General features: G+C 40.7%; 1 protein-coding gene across 4 annotated transcripts in view; it reads left to right on the top strand.

The window, feature by feature from the left end:
* Positions 1–18,048, top strand: part of evi5 (ecotropic viral integration site 5) — a 99,131-nt gene that overhangs the window by 19,995 nt on the left and 61,088 nt on the right. For all 4 annotated transcript variants that reach the window (XM_008109238.3, XM_008109240.3, XM_008109241.3 and 1 more), the window contains exon 2: positions 15,076–15,284. In XM_008109238.3, the coding sequence (XP_008107445.2) occupies positions 15,076–15,284 (209 nt within the window). The remainder of the gene's footprint in view (positions 1–15,075; positions 15,285–18,048) is intronic.

The raw sequence follows: 18,048 nt of genomic DNA on the forward strand, positions 1-18,048 counted from the left end.
GTTCCGAGCCTTTCCTGAAACTACTTCAGTTTATTTTTGATCCAGGACAGCCCCTGGCATGTCTCACTAATGTTTCCAGCCTGAATTTGTGAGCTACAAGAAGGTGTAAGATCAGAGTAAACAGGCATGCCAGCAGTGTGCATACAGATCTCACATTGCCATGAAATCCACTGTTGTCATGGCTATGTGCTTTAGCTCCTGGGATTTTTTTTTGAAAAATCTATTGCATGTGGGTGTGTACCTTTTCCAGAAAAGTTTGTTATTTATGTTTATACTTATATGTACAGATTTGAATACAATTGTACTCCACATCAGTGGGGAATACCCTTCTGGCTGGCCGAAGTTATCCAAAGCATAGATACTGTACAACAAAATGCCATAGAATTCCCTGGCTCTTAGTTCCAGTATAAAGTTGCTAGAGATCCTCCAGGCTGGTAACTCCCAGGGAACATATATCATAGACCAGAGTCCTCAAAGCTTTGAAACTGAGGGCTGGTTCACAGTCCCTCAGACTGTTGGGGGAGCGGACTATAGTTTGAAAAAACATGAATGAATTCCCATGTATGTTACTTGTAGTGCAAAAAGACATGAAAGAACAATATAATATTTAAAATGAAGAGCAATTTAAACCAACATGACTGAATAATAATAATAATAATAATAATAATAATAATAATAATAATAATAATAACAACAACAACAACTGCTTTTGGCTGATAGGTTAGTCATGTGAATTAGGATTGTTGTTGTGTGCCGTCAAGTTGTTTTAGATTCAGGGTGACCCTAAGTCTAAAGTTTAGGGCAGGGGTCTCGTAAATGATCTTGGAGGGCTGCATCCAGCCCACAGGCCTTAGTTTGGGGACCCCTAGAATCATAGAATCGTAGAGTTGGAAGGGACCTCATGGGCCATCCAGTCCAACCCCCTGCCAAGAAGCAGGAAAATCGCATTCAAAGCACCCCCGCCAGATGGCCATCCAGCCTCTGCTTGAAAGCCTCCAAAGAAGGAGTCTCCTCCACACTCTGGGGAAGACAGTTCCACTGCTGAACAGCTCTCGCAGTGAAGAAGTTCTTCCTAATGTTCAGGTGGAATCTCCTTCTCTGAAGTTTGAATCCATTGTTCCGCGTCCTAGTCTCCAGGGCAGCAGAAAACAAGCTTACTCCCTCCTCCCTATGATTTCTCCTCACATATATATACATGGCCCTCATCATGTCTCCTCTCAACCTTCTCTTCTACAGGTTAAACATGTCCAGCTCTTTCAGCTGCTTCTCATAGGGCTTGTTTTCCAGACCCTTGACCATTTCAGTCACCCTCCTCTGGACACCTTCCAGCTTGTCAACATCTCCCTTCAATTGTGGTGCCCAGAAATGGACACAGTATTCCAGGTGTGGTCTGACCAAGGCGGGATAGAGGTGTAGCATGACTTCCCTGGACACTATACTCCTATTTATGCAGGCCAAAATCCCATTGGCTTTTTTAGCCTCCACAACACATTGTTGGCTCATATTTAAGTTGTTGTCCACGAGGACTGCAAGATTTTCTTCACACGTACACCTGTTGAGCCAGGCATCTCCCATTCTGTATCTTTGCATTTCTTTTGCATTTCTCTACCATAAACCCATTCTGGAGAACCTAGCAAATTTCTAGAGAAACCATTTTTCTCCAGGTGTGGATACCTGTGGATATGGGTTCTGTGGAAATCTTGCTGTATCTTGTCAAATTGATTATTGCAACATGTCTATTTGCATTTTAATCACGGCATTATCTCTGCTTTAAGCCGTACACTTCTCTACGTATCTACTGGGAGTTAAACCCTACTAATTTCAGTGGGCGTTTCTCTAAGGTCAAAACTTTCTCTCTAACTTTAATGAACAAAAGCAGAAAGGGGAGATCTGTATTTTCATCCAGCAGCCCAACATTATGAGATTTCCTGAGATTTCCTGGCCTGCAGTCACCCTTTGAACACTTGATATGGAAAGCAGCCATGTAAAGACCTCACAAAATGTTGCAGTGGAAGGCTTGAAAGCTGGTGTACTGTAAGCAGCAATACGTGACTCAGCCCAAGTCAGCTAATCCATTCCTCATGAATTTCCCCAAAGAGGTAGCACATTAGTATCTGTCTCCCATTTTTTCTTGCTGAGGAACATGAGGCACATATGTTTCGTATACCTTCATTTCCAACTTATGGCAACCTTGAGATAAATATATCATTGGGTTCTATTCCTCTGGAGCGGAAGACAGTATGACTTGCCCAAAATCACTCAGTGTGTTTCCAGGCTGAGTGGGCACCCTGGTCTCTAGAGCTGTCATCTAGTGCACAAACCGCCACACCTAAAGCTAATAGTATGCAGCGATGCATATATGCACATGTTTTGAGGCTAGAAAGAGAGAAAAAAGATGGTTCCTTAGAGATCAGAAGCTGAAAATAAACTGGATATAAACTGCACATTAAAAGGACCACAAAAACCTGGATTACAGGGAAAATCAGATTAAAAAAGGATCATTCTTATCCCAGGTTTAATCTGTAATAACAAAAGTGATGGATTGATTTGGGAGCCAACAAACATTTTGTCAACACAGGGCTAGAAGCAAGGCTGAAATCCAAAGAATGCTGGAGTCTTCATAAATTGTCTTTTGCTTGTTTCAGTATGGGCAAATCATCTTCATCCCAAATTACTGATGTAGATTCCCACTTCCTTTTAGATTGATACATGCTACAAACTGGATGTCAATAATACATTCTCTGAAAGTAGAGGAATGGGTGGTATTACTAGCAATGTTTTTGATAGGAAATTGGGACTACTTGGAGGCCATATTCTATTAAAACCAGTATATTTGTTTGCTCATAAATGTGGAGAGCATTGTGAATCTCTCTTAGGTGAGTCTCCTAAAATAGAAGTGGGGACTGTGTGACACTCCAGATGTTGGCATGGCTCATGGAGAGGGATGGAATTTGTAGTCCAGCAACATCTGGAGGCCACACATTTTCAATCCTGTTCTAATGGCTGCTTCTTTCATTAGAATTTTAAATTAAAAACAATAGAGGTGTATCTAGCTCCATCCATGGTTATGTGCATGATATAAATCCATGAGGAGACTATGGCCCCTTGTACACTGCCCTATATCCTAGGATCTGAGCCCAGATAATCTGCTTTGAGTTGGATTATATGAGTCTACACTGCCAGATAATCTGGGTTAAACAGATAATCTGGGATCAGATCTTCGGATATAGGACAGTGTAGATCCAGCCTAAATCATCACCCAGAGATAGCAACAGGGAAACCAAAGTAACTTTTGCTCCCTTCTGCATATGTAGATGGTGGCAAACTTGCAGGGCATTTTAAAAGGAATTGTGACTGGATGTTCATTTTACAATGCAAATGGTTTATGAGTTTTTCCAGTACATGGAATTGCAACATTCAGATTATGGTGAAAGTAATTTTAAAAAAAGAAAAAGGAACCGATATAGAGTTGCAAATTCAATCATACTGTATACATCCTTGCAATTTTAATTAACCTAACCAGACAAGAAGAAAAAAAATACTTGAAACCCCTATCAAACCTTAGAAAAACATAACTGGTCTGAAATTAGTCTTATATATTACTTACTATTTTTTAGGTTTGTGGTAAAAAACAAAACAAAACCCAACAACAACAAAGATATTAAAACATGGGTGGGAATCATGTGGTTTTCCAGAAGTTGTTGACTACAAATCTGAGCAGCCCTAGACAGTGCTGAAGAATGCTGTGGTTGTGGTTTAGCAATATCATGAGGACAACATTCTCCTGCATTAGAACAGGTGTACATCATACAGAAACTAAAACTATTGAAGCCTTATTAACACTGAAGGATTGGAGTCCCGATGGTACCATATATAGTGAAATTCAGGGTTGTACGCATGACTACCTTCTTGATGGCAGAGCATTAAACAAACTGTCCCTTGTAGACTGTTCACCTCCAGCTTCCAAGTAGCTAGCTGTTGGTCCCCAAAGGTCAGTCTATTGTTGCAGGTGTTCACTAGTGAAGAGGAAGAATGGTAACTGAAGTGGTCAAGCAGTGGCCTGTCTTTACTGGAACTTGAACTTGGGAGTCAGTGGGAAAACCATTCTTTTAGATTGACAATGACCTTGTTTTTTTCCTCCCGCTGAGATGGGCAGCTTCTTGGTCACGTGAGTTGTCCACCTCCAGTTTCACAGCTGTCCTGAATAATAGACGTGTGATGAGACATATCTGGAGCATTACATTCTGCAACCATTATGCCGAATCTCAATCAGATGTATAAGTAGACTTAGAATTGAGAAATTTTTTTCGTAGTACAGTAAGATCCCTTGTAATGTGGATTCCATATCTGTGGTTTGACTTACCTATACCTGGGGAGGGGGGGAGAATGATGGTCCCTCTAGAAGTTTCCTGGGTCCTCCAAGAGATTCTAGGAAATATTTCCCCTGGAAGTTGCCATAGAATTGTGTCAGAGAGACTAGAAAATTCCTATAGAGCAGTGGTTCTCAACCTTTGGTCTTCCAGCTGTTTTGGACTTCAGCTCTCACAATTCCCAACAGCTGGCAAGCTGGCTGGGATTTCTGGGAGTTGAAGTCCAAAACAACTGGAGGACCAAAGGTGGGGAACCACTACTATAGAGGATACCTGTGTAAGAACCTCTAAGTCCCCTAATGACTTAGACGTATGCTGAGACTATAATCTAATTCAATAGTATTTCGTTGTTATCTGTAGTTTCAGATTACAATTGTCTGACAACATATCCTCTGCTTCTTATATTGTCATAAAAAGGTTTCCCCCTGACGTTAAGTCCAGTCATGTCTGACTCTGGGGGTTGGTGCTCATCTCCATTTCTAAGCCGAAGAGCCGGCGTTGTCCATAGACACCTCTAAGGTCATGTGGCCAGCATGACTGCATGGAGTGCTGTTATATTGTCATAGCTTTTTAACAAAGGAGCTTTCTCTCGTTTTCCTAATTACTCCAACAACATTTTATAAGTTTAAAGGCTTTGCAGTTGAAAACAGATATCCTCCCTCTCTGTCATGCAGCCCATCGGACATTGACAAAGGTTACTGCTTTTCAAAACAGCAGTGTAGATCATCCCATTGCCAACTGGTCAGAACAAGTGAAGGAGGCTTACAGAAAGAAAGAAAAAATCTTGAAATGTCACGTGAGATAATGAATTTAACTGGTGGAGGAGTTGCAACTCACCTTACCTTGGAGAGCCAAGAATAGGAAGAGCAGGAATAAGCCATGTTTAAACCAGTCAGACCCCTGCTCTCAGCATTTGGAATGTAATTCCAGGTTGTCATTGTACCGAATGTTGCAGGTATCTGTTGTATGTGTGGCTCATGCTTACACTTCCCATGCACATCACAAATAGGGGCTTTGGAGCTGCTCATGTTGCACAGATAAGGGACAAGATGCTTGGTCCCTAAATATTGAAGTTTGTGTACAAAAGAGGACAGCTAGCAAGCCTAAACTCACAGTTTTATCAGAATGTATGTGGATTTAAGTCATGCCAGGTCTCAATTTTGCAGCATGAGGATTTCAATACGAATTTGAAATAAAGTCCCTCTAAGTTGGGGCAGCAGTCACATGGCCCATGGATCATAGTCACTCCCATTCATTTTTGTAGGTTCTGGCCAGCTTCTGTGGCATATATGGTCAATGAAAGTGATGGGCAGAAGAATTATTGTTCCAGGAGTAGCAATGCCTCTGGTTCAACAGAACCTAAGATAGACTTTTCTGCTGTCTTTGTTTATATGAAATTCCTTCTCACCCTGTTCATTCAAGTAAGAGGGACTGCATTTGTAGATAAAGACAAAGTAAATGGAATTCTCATTAAAAATGTGTCCATTGATAAAATATCAATGTCTTGCCTATTACAACATGGTGCTTTTAAAAGTTATGTTTCATATTTTTAGATCCAGGGTGGACGGACAAAGAAGGCGCATACAAACATGGGTTGTTTATGTAACTCTTGACCTTGTAGATTCCTCAAACTGTCCTTTTCCTGATCAAGCTTCCAGGAGTAGCAGTTGACCATTTAAATAGGTTGAATGGTTTTTAAATAGATTGCAGGGTCTTTTTAATAAAGTTTATTACCCATAGACACATGAGTAGAGGGAAGCTGAGAAAGTTTGAAATGTCCAAGATCACCCAGTGGGTTTCTTGACCCAGAAGGGATTCGGATGTTGGCCAAATGACATTAGTATGGTACTGAATCTTATTTTGATGAATTAATTACAGAGAGGACTGATACCTTCATGTCTTTAGCAAGTAATCCAGGATATGTAGACTATCAAGCATGCCCATAATTTTGTATAAAACTCTCTGAACTTACTTAGCTTGCTTCTTTAAAAGGAAATCTTTAATATTGTCTCTCTTAATTGGAGAACTGATTGCTAATGAATTCTCACATCCTGGATTGCAATAAAATTACTTCTTTTATCTTTTTCCTGCTCTTCATAACAAAAAGTTCCCAGTAATGTTTATTTCATGCAAATATTATAATATTATGAAGTCTAAAACTTTCATTTAGGGTTTTAGTATTCCATTTCCTCAGGAATTTCTCCCCATGAAGCAATAGGTGTCTAGTTTATACTTGTCTGGCAAAGATCTCAATTATATGTGGCATTGATGTTTCAGGATGACAACACAGTTTACTGGAACTTAATATTTGCAGGTATTGAGAGTACATGGCTTCATTCAAGTAGTTTTCATCCTTAATTTGACACAGTGAAGCCTTCAAGGAAAGTGACATGTCTGTCGATTGGAAACACATGTGTCTGTCTACTGTGGCTAATAAAAGTCATGGATATTGATAACCAAGCAGACTGGCATCCATGGTACACCAATAGAGTCCCTTGAGGGAGGGGTCTACAGTTCCCAAACTATGAGGAGAGTAATCATACAGTAAGAGTAGATAGCAGCTCTGTAATTTTATCCCATTGGCTACTCCTTTTCATTTTCAAAATATAATGACCGTAGTTAATAATCCAATGACTAATGATGACACTGCAGATTTCAGAAACATGGACATATCTACATTAATTCAAATGTCCTATTTGAAATGCTTTGGATTTAAGTTTTTTTTCAGATTTGTGTCACCATTTCAGCCACTCACCTGGAGCATTTTGGATTTTGGACCATTTTAGATTTTAGGTTAAGGGATACTTAACATCCCTAGATATTGATCCTTAGGGTCCTGTTAATACGCACACCAGATTTCAAGTATTTAGCTTCTATATTCTTAGAGCAATCCACTATCATAGCGTTTTCTTGGCAAAATTTAATCAATGAAGGCTTGCCCTTATCTTCCACTGGGTCCAAGAGATTGTGACCGATCCAAGGCCACCTACTAAGTTTCCATGGCTGACAAGCTATTGGGTTCCAGTCTCTTGGTATCCATTATTCTAACCACTTCATCACACTGGCACACATGGCTTTAAATAGTTTCTGACCTATGGCGACCCTAAGGCAACCCTGTCATATGTTTTTCTGGGGCTGAGAATTGACATGTCCAAGGTCACCCAGTGAATTTTCATGGCCAAGTAGGCATTTGACTTGTGGCCTCCAAAGTTGTCCCACGCTCAAGTCATGCTGGTTCCTTAAGCAAAGTTTTATTTTAAGACATACACACCCTCTTATTATTATAATAGAATAAACTGGTTAGAATTAAACTGCAGTGATGTATGGCACTGGGGACATGAAGTCAATGAAAGTCAGTGGTTCTTGTGGCTGAATGCATATTTTGTCCAATGGATTTTCAGATTCATATATTTTTTATGATTTGATAAGTGTATTTATTCATAGAATTCAATGAATTGGCAGTGGCCAATTCTTTGAGAAATATTACAAGCTCCTTGTTACAGGATTGCCCTATATACTTATGTATAAGTCTAGAAATTTTAGTTAAACCAAAACAACTGGATCAACTCATCCATGGGTCAGTGTAAATACTGGTCAAAAAGGAGCCACCGCCTTCTCTGAGTGGTGAAAGAATGCTTAGTCCATCTTGGGAAAATCTAAAAGATGCACCAATCCATTCTCTCTCCCATGGCACTGCTTCTGGTCTTGTTGAATGCCACGGTGGGGAAATAATTTTCATAGCCATGTGTAGTACTTATCCATGGATCAAACCAGAATTCATAAAGTTCATGAAGTTGACTTATACACAAGTATATATGGTAGTATAAACTGTAGGCTGGATTCTGTGGTGTACCACTTGAAAGCCATGTAACCTGGCAGGCAGGGAAGATTAGTTTAAGTGATTGATCCATTGACTGCCATAGCTAGAGCTCTATTTGTGAGAGATGGGGTTTACTGTGACTTATATAAGCGCTTCTTTCATCTCTGTCTGTGGTAAGCATGAGTTCTTATTCATAGCTCAGTAGCAAACACGTAAATTTTTCTGTGTGCCCTGAAGAGAAGAAAATTTTAGAACTCCTTGAAAGACTTGAACATTATCTGACTTTACTGGCTTACCTGCAGGGAAATCTCTATGGTACTTTTTCCTGTAAGACATGCTTCCTCTCCTTTATATCTGCTCAGTTCCTCTGTCTCTGTTTGGATCAAACACATTTTTGCCTACATTCTAGTGGAAAGTGAATTTTGATGTGCGGATCCCATTAACCTCATTAAGTCATGAAGGGATCTATCATACATCAGATTTAATAATACGTAGAAGGACAGGATTATGGAGCCTTGCTATTTTCCTTTATAGGACAGGGAAAGTGAGAAATGTAATACCCAGTGAGGTGCATGCATAAATTAGAATGCCTATGTGTGTTCTAATTCAGATGTTTTGAAGGACAACTATGAAATTGCTTAATAGAATCATAAAATCATAAAGTTGGAAGAGACCTCACGGGCCATCTAGTCCAACCCCCTGCCAAGAAGCAGGAAAATCGCATTCAAAGCACCCCCGACAGATAATAACTTTATTTTTATACCTCGCCCCATCTCCCCGAAGGAACTCGGGGCGGCTTACATGGGGCTTTGCCTGATAAAACAATCAAACCAATAACACAGCAATAAAACAATTATCCCAATAAAAACATCAATATCAGTAAAAACAATACAGTAGAGTCTCATTAATCCAAGCCTCGCTTATCCAAGCCTCTGGATAATCCAAGCCATTTTTGTAGTCAATGTTTTCAATATATCGTGATATTTTGGAGCTAAATTCGTAAATATAGTAGTTACAACATAACATTACTGCGTATTGAACTACTTTTTCTGTCAAATTTGTTGTATAACATGAAGTTTTGGTGCTTAATTTGTAAAATCATAACCTAATTTGATGTTTAATAGGCTTTTCCTTAATTCCTCCTTGTTATCCAAGATATTCGCTTATCCAAGCTTCTGCCGGCCCGTTTAGCTTGGATAAGTGAGACTCTACTGTAGTTAAAATCGACATGAAGCATACAATATTAAAACAGGAGACTAATTCATAGAACCCAGGCAAAGTGCAGAATGTGCCGAAATGGGGAAGGCCATCCAGCGTCTGCTTAAAAGCCTCCAAAGAAGGAGCCTCCGCCGCACTCCTGGGCAGAGAGTTCCACTGCTGAACAGCTCTCGCAGTGAGGAAGTTCTTCCTGATATTCAGGTGGAATTTCCTTTCCTGAAATTTGTAGCGTTGTTCAGCGTCCCCGTCTCCAGGGCAGCAGAAAACAAGTTTGCTCCCTCCTCCCTATGACTTCACCTCACATATTTATACATGGCCATCATGTCTCCTCTCAGCCTTCTCTTCTGCAGGCTAAATATGCCCAGCTCTTTCAGCTGCTCCTCATAGGGCTTGTTCTCCAGACCCTTGATCATTTTAGTCGCCCTCCTCTGGACACATTCCAGCTTGTCAACATCTCTCTTCAATTGCGGTGGCCAGAATTGGAGAGTGATAACCAAAATATTTTGAAGAAATGTGTGCACTGGTATGTAAATAAATTAGCAAAACAACCAGAAAGATCTGTGCTGGCAGTACTTTCAGGAAAAGTATCTTAGAACAGAGGTACTGGATATAACGCCTGTTCGAAAGCCTGCCTGTGCTATAGGTGGCATGCATGGGCCTCATCTTGTTCTGTAGTTATACAATCGTAATGTAGACTTAACAGTCTCATAATGCTGGGAATTTATGGGGTTATCAGTGACCAAACATGACTCCCAAAACTTTCCCCTTCATGCTGGTAGCGTCCCAAACAAAGATTTTCTGAGTCGCTGAACATTGGGAAATGATGCCTGCAGGTTTATAGCGTTCATGGTATGCCCTAAGACAAGCAGTTGCAACAGACCTCACAGCATCTTTCCAGCTGGCTGTTCTCAGTGAGCCCATGGCTCACTTTGTTTCGAAGTCCAGGCAGTCCCCGAGTTACAAACAACTGATAGTTGAGAATGGGATAAGACAACAGGAAGTGAGACAAATCTATTCCTAGGAAGGGAAATTTACTCCTCGAAGAGGTACCATGGGGCAAAAGTGTCTCTACTGAAGCTTTATTACCAATTCTTGTTTCCACATCAAGCCAAATTTTTCAAAATCCAATTATCACAGGGACAGAAAGTGAGGTGAAATCTGCTGAACAGGAACACAGACAGCAAAACTAACATCACAGGGATGTTAATCCTTCCCTATTGATGGGTTTTGGATGGTAGCATCATTAGATGTAACTCGGATGGCTGAGCTACATCATCATAGTTAAGTCACATTCTGCAGGCCACGGTCCTTAAGCAGTGGATTCCTCTCCTGCATAAAGTAAATAATACTCTAGTTGTAAGCTATCGTCAGGTTTATGACATTATTTAGAAAATATTATAAAAAGTATCAAAAGATCTGTTTTTAAAACGGCCTATTTTGTTTTGCTGATTTAAATTGTTTTATACAGTACAGTCTCACTTATCCAAGCCTCACTTATCCAAGCCTCTGGATAATCCAAGCCATTTTTGTAGTCAATGTTTTCAATATATTGTGATATTTTGGTGCTAAATTCGTAAATACAGTAATTACAACATAACATTACTGCGTATTGAACTACTTTTTCTGTCAAATTTGTTGTATAACATGAAGTTTTGGTGCTTAATTTGTAAAATCATAACCTAATTTGATGTTTAATAGGCTTTTCCTCAATCCCTCCTTATTATCCAAGATATTCGCTTATCCAAGCTTCTGCCAGCCCATATAGCTTGGATAAGTGAGACTCTACTGTATTACCTTGCGTTACTGCTTACAATGGAGGGTACTTGTGTGTGTGTGTTTCTGTGTGTTCAGGGTAGACTTGTTTAAATCAAGGCAATTTAAAACATCAAATGTTTAATAGGCTTTTCCTTAATCCCTCATTATCCAACATTTTCGCTTATTCAACTTTCTGCTGGCCCATTAATGTTGGATAAGTAAGACTCTGGGGCCCCTGATGGCACAGTGTGTTAAAGCGCTGAGCTGCTGAACTTGCGGACCAAAAGGTCCCAGGTTCAAATCCTGGGAATTGAATGAGCGCCCACTGTTAGCCCCAGCTCCTGCCAACCTAGCAGTTCAAAAACATGCCAATGTGAGTAGATCAATAGGTACCGCTCCAGCGGGAAGATAACGGCACTCCATGCAGTCATGCTGGCCACATGACCTTGGAGGTGTCTATGGACAATGCCGACTCTTTGGCTTAGAAATGGAGATGAACACCAACCCCCAGAGTCGAACACGACTGGACTTAACGTCAGGGGAAACCTTTACCTTTAAGTAAGTGAGACTCTACTGTACATACATGTGTGTATATATCTCTCACAGAGAGACTAATACTTTCCTTTGCAAGAAACTATGCCATATATTTATAGGCATTGCTGCTTACAAAGGTGGGAATTAGCTTAGTTCCTATTTGCCAATTATCTCCTGGTAATTGGAATGCATGGTACAAAGCTGTCTCATACCAAAGTCCCAGCTTGCACATTTGTGCAGGACATAGATGACAGGCTTGTACTTGCCTGTCTTCATCTGCAAGCGTTCCATTTTACTATCTTGAGCAAAAAATAAGGGGGGGCTACTAATCTTGTTGACATTTGTGCTAGGATCACATCTCAAGCAGGGAGGCTGTGTTTTATAACAAACAAAAGGGATGTGTTAGGGTAGGGAGCTGAAACAAAATCTATTTCCTGTGCTATTTCATGGAAGGTACTTTTCTTTCAGTTGGCTCTGATATCAGGAGGGCATCTCTATGGAGGGAAATGCTTGACTCAACTGTTTGAAATTTGGCTATATTTCTGCTCAGTATTGAGATGGACTAGAAGTGCCAAACCTACCTTGATAATAGAATTTCCTGCACTGTAAACATGCAGATTATGTTTCATGAGCAAAATGCTACCACATTCTGGCAGATCAAAGTATATAGTGACAATTCAGCAGAAGCATAAAAGATATTTCAAACTGAAGCAGTCTATACCTAATTGAAAATGCATGGCTCAGACCAAACATTTTACTCAAGCTCTATGGAAACGTGTGAGTAAAAAGAGGAAGGAGCTTTAGCTATTCTTTCCCCCCCTTCAAATTCCATTGCTTTGGGTAAGGGGGACATTGAAATCAGACTTGTTTACTTCTCCTGCTTTCAGATTTAGTCAAATTGGAGAAGCTATTAAACAGACCTCTGGTATTGCTGACTTTCACTTTTGTAAAAGTAAAGCTTCTGAGAGCAAAAGTTTTCTTTGGGGAGCAGAAACAAAGACCTGCCTTACTGCAGTGTGTCCAGGAAAACTGTTGCTTTGTGAAATTTGCTGAGGTTTGGTTTCATGACACCCACATTCACATACCCCTTGGATACTTATTTACTTATTTATTTGTGTCAGGAGCGACTTGAGAAACTTGTGAGAGAATTGGCTGTCTGCAAGGACGTTGCGCAGGGGATGCTTGGATATTTTACCATCCTGTGGGAGGCTTCTCTTATGTCCCCACATGAGAAGTTGGTGCTGACAGGCAGCAGTTCACCCCAATCCCTGGATTTGAACCTTTGACTTTTCAGTCAGAGTCCTGCTAGCACAAGGGTTTAGACCCATTGTGCCACCAAGGGCTCCCCTGTGGATACTAAAAGTTGTGGTTGCTCAAGTCCCTGTCGATGGCAAAGTCAAGTTTTCTTTTGAAAATTTTGTGGAGATGATATATTTACAAGCTGCAGATGCAGAATTGTTGGATACAGAAGATTGACTGTAAAATACCTGGGGTAAATTTGATTGTTTTGCCTGAAGTAGAATCTATAGAGCAGAGCTTTCCAAACTGTGTGTTGTGACCTGTTAGTGTGTTGGTTGCATTATGTAGTTGTGTCGCACGAAAGTAACAAGAAACCTCAATCTATGTGAAATAAAAAATAAATAATTTCTTTTAAAAATATAAATGAAAGGTTTGCATTAGATATGTCGTTGTTACAATGTATGTATGTGTTCATATATAGTGTATGGAGTTGGTTTGACCTCCAGTTTGCTAGTAGAACTGAATTACTGTGTCACAAAATGATGTGTTTCTAAAACGTGTGTCATCAAGAAGAAATGTCTGGAAAGCTCTACTATAGAGGCTAGAGATACAGATGTAGGTTTCTACTAGATAGCCTTGAGGGCGCCAATCCTTCCTTCTGTGGTGCCCAAAGTAGGTGAACAAGGGAGAAAGCAACAGCGCTACTGTCTTCATTGGTGGCACATATTCATGAATAACCCCAGAAATGGAAAACCGTAGAGTGGGGAGACAGCCATAATGGATCTCTCTCCTTCCTCCCTTTCCCTTCTTCTTTTGCCTGAAGCGGCAGGGAAAACTAGTTCTGTTTAATCATGTAGTCTTTAAAATAAAAGGGGCAGTGTTAAGTATGCAGTTTAATGTTGAGTGTAGTTAAAATCTGAAGTGAGCATTGAATTTAGAGGCCTACAGAAACAAAGTCAGAGGAGAGGTACACACCATGCAGTGAAACAATTTTGCATCCAATTTTGCCTGCAGCCTAATGTAGAAGTCATGTTAAATGACCCTTTGTTCCCTTTCCTTTTGCAAACAGTATGTTTTTGAATGTGCTGTCCACTTTGACACACGTTGAGGTCTGTGTGGGAACACCATTAATCATTTAAGATCTCATTCCTTGATTGCCGTCCTGTAAACAGGCACTCCCTCACGTCTAGCAAGAAAATCACCCCAGGTGAGTTTGAGGAGAGGCTATGGGAAATGTGAAGGCCAAAAGACTATGAACTTTTGGCACAGTATAAATACATGTTAATTTCACTGAATTGTGCAAGACGCTAAGGCTTTGCCATCATTCTTTGCATGGTGATCAATTGTTTCTCCACCTACCAAGTCAGAGGTGAGAGAGAAAGGGCTGTGTGCATCTGCTTATGGAAATATTGGCTGTGCACGCGACCGCACTTATGCAACTCCTGGGAACACACAATTGCTTGTGCAGCTATCTTTGTGCTTGCATAGTGCTCAAACAAAATTGCAGACACAACAGAGCTAGTTCTCTTTTGTTTCCTGTCTAGTCACAGTACTACAAACGGGTATATTTGAGCTCGCTGTGAGGCTGGCAATGCTTGTGGACATAATTTGCAAGGTTGACATAGCAGCTAATTTAAAATGGGATTTCTAGAACTCAATTTTCCCCCCACCTTTCTCTAATGATATCATTTTATAGGTTTATTGGAACATCAGAGGGTATCTGAGCTGTCCTCTGTGTGCTTAATAACTTTCAATTTGTTTTCTCTTCCCTCACTTTACTAATAGTTCCCAAACTTTGGTCCTCCAGATATTTTGGATTGCAACTCCCGGAATGCTGACCGTTGAGCAAACTGGATAAGGCTTCTGGGAGTTGAAGTCCAAAACAACTGGTAGACCAAAGTTTGGAAATCACTGTTTTAGGTCATCATGCACAGAATACAAGCTGATCATATACTGCCAATGGCATTAGAAACAGAAAAGAGAAATGGAAAAAAACATGAATTGAAGATATTCCATTTGAGCTGAAAATAAAGCCTTGCTGGTGTAATGGAGATCTCTATGTGAGTAGTTGTGACAACGCTTGCTGCTTCGACCCGAGTGATGTTAAAGGACGTTTGCCTGTTCTTTTTCTTTCCTCAGGTGGCGACAGACAAGGTTACAGGGAAGCTGACTTCTACTCTCTCATGGGTGAAGAATACTGTCAGTCAAATGGCCAGTCAGGTGGCAAGTCCATCCGCCTCATTACACACTACATCCTCCTCTACCACAGTCTCCACTCCAGTGTTGTCTTCGGCAGAACTGAGTCCTGATGAGTTAGAGCTACTGGCTAAATTGGAAGAGCAAAACAGGTAGGTGACAAATTTCCTTTCGGAGTTGAAGAGAGAAGCAGGAAGGAGAGGAATGGATTGTGGAACCCCAACAGACTTTAACATAGCCAGAAGCAAATTGTCTTTCCAAGCAGTAAAAGAATTGTTGGCATTTTTCAGTGTTCTGGAAGCATTAGCCAACTCTGGCGATCTGTGTGTGTGCATGACGTGCAGTTGATTTGTCTGGCCCTTGCTCATGCACATATAATTGCGTGTGTTAGGTGGTGATAAGCTCAGATTGGAAGAGAGCCAGTCGCCTGGGGTGCAACCATTCTGTCAGACCCATCTGTTGCCAGGTGCGTGGGTTGTGACAACCTGTGACACGGACGATTGTGGCGGCGGGTGGCTCGGATTAAGCAGCAACAGGAGAACATTCATGTACTTTCCAGAAAAATCAGAACTAGCTACCTTCAAGGCTGTGAAACATATTGTTTTGTTTAAATCACTGTCTTTCCATCTTATTTCAAAACCCAAGACTGGACTGATTTTCTTCATTCTGGTTGAGTTTCATGCTCCTCTTGAGCAAAGCAAGTTGCAGTTCTCTTATAGCAAAAGCTTGTGGGATCCCTGGCTCGAAAGCAGTAAGAACATGTAAAAAAGATCTTAGAGTCCTCTGGACAACAACTTAAACATGAACCAACAATGTGATGCGGCGGCAAAATAAGCCCATGGGATTTTGGCCTGCATAAATAGGAGTATAGTGTTTAGATCCAGGGAAGTCATGCTACCCCTCCATTCTGCCTTGGTCAGACCACACCTGGAACACTGTGTCCAATTCTGGGCACCGCAATTGAAGGGACATGCTGACAAGCTGGAATGTGTCCAGAGGAGGGCGACTAAAATGATCAAAAGTCTAGAGAACAAGCCCCATGAGGAGCAGCTGAAAGAGCTGGGCATGTTTAGCCTGCAGAAGAGAAGGCTGAGAGGAGACATGATAGCTATGTATAAATATGTGAGGGGAAGTCATAGGGAGCAAGCTTGTTTTCTCATGTCCTAGAGATTAGGGGGAGGAACAACGTCTTCAAATTACAGGAAAGGAGATTCTACTTGAACATTAGGAAGAACTTCCTAACTGTAAGAACTGTTCAGCAGTGGAACTCTCAGCCCTGGGTTGTGGAGGAGGCTCCTTCTTTGGAGGCTTTTAAGCAGATGCTGGATGGCCATCTGTCAGGGGTGCTTTGAATGCAATTTTCCTGCTTCTGGGCAGGAGGTTGGACTGGATGGCCCATGTGATCTCTTTCAACTTTATGATTCTATGATTGTGGAGCTGCTTTCTCAGGAGAATATAATAACTCTACTCTGAGGACTACAGTGCAGCTTTTCTGCTTCCTGCTTTCTCAGTTTGCTTGAAGCAAAACAAATTCTGTTGTATCCTAAAAACAAGGTTGTAGAAGATTTAAGGTATTTGTTTTTTGTATTGTACGTTATGTTCAGTACAGTTGGTTTGACCAATGTTTTTGACTTGGCATGAGTAATGTTTTATTTTGGTATTCTACATTACATTATTAGTGTACATACCCGGCTTTCCTTGTGCCTTTCTCCTTTCTTTTCTCTTCCTTCCTTCCTTCCTTTCTTCCTTTCTTCCTTTTTCTTTCTTCCTTCTCCCTCCCTCTTCCTTTCCCTTCTTTTTCTCTTTCTTCCTCTCTTCCCCACATGCACATCACCTTTCATTCCAAGTGATACCACATATAGCCACTTTACCTAGTAACAGCCTTTTGTGACTAGGCAAACAAACCAACAGACATATATAATTTATATATACTGTAGATTTTTTTGTAGTGCCATTTACAAAACTAAGAATAGTAGCCCTCTATTTTTTAAACATCTGTTCATTTGGTACATCATAAAGCTGGAACCCCTGGTAACGCAATGAGTTAAACTCTTGTGCCGGCAGGACTGCTGACCAACAGGTTGGCAGTTCAAATCTGGGGAGAGCGTGTGAGCTCCCTCTTTCAGCTCCAGCTCCCCATCTGAGGACATGAGAGAAGCCTCCCAGAGGATGGTAAAACATCAAACATCCGGGAATCCCCTGGGCAATGTCCTTGCAGATGGCCAATTCTCTCACATTAGAAGCGACTTGCAGTTTTTCAAGTCTCTCCTGAAACGGGGATAAAATCCATAAAGCTTAGCAAATATCTGATTGCCCAGTGTGTTTAACTTGCACTTCAGAGTTAATTTAGGTCAAATGAAACAAGAACAATGTTGCACTTTTTGACTATTATTGCTGCAGTCATCTAGATTAGATCTCATTTAGGTGATCTCTTTCTCTATGTTGCTTTAAGCATAAGGCAAAGATGGTGTGTTTTTAGTACCTCCTACACAACACAGTATGTTCAGTTGTCTGTGCTGAGGAATTAGGGCCCCAAACTGTTTTCAAAGCCTTAACTGAATAGATTGATTTTCAGCTATTTTTCAAAAAAAGAGGAAGCTACGTAAGAAGTTGAATGAGAGGCATTTTGTGATGAGCAGTTCAAATTCCATTGTTTTGTCTGTAAGGGATCCGTTATGCTGAATAGGACTAGGAATTCAACTGAAAAATAAGGTTCTTTTATCCTGTTTGTTAAATGATAGTAAGTTTTAATAATGCTTTTCTAAGCTGTTCACACAGGTCACATTGATTCTTAACCTGTTTCTGTAAAACTGTGAATAAGACCTGATAAACTCAAGGGATTTTTCTATGCAATCAGGATTTTTGCCCTTTCCAAACACATAATTTTTGCTTATGGAGGGGAATATGAACCTTTCT

This window comes from Anolis carolinensis, chromosome 4 (genome assembly GCF_035594765.1).
Source record: "Anolis carolinensis isolate JA03-04 chromosome 4, rAnoCar3.1.pri, whole genome shotgun sequence".
NCBI lineage: Eukaryota > Metazoa > Chordata > Lepidosauria > Squamata > Dactyloidae > Anolis > Anolis carolinensis.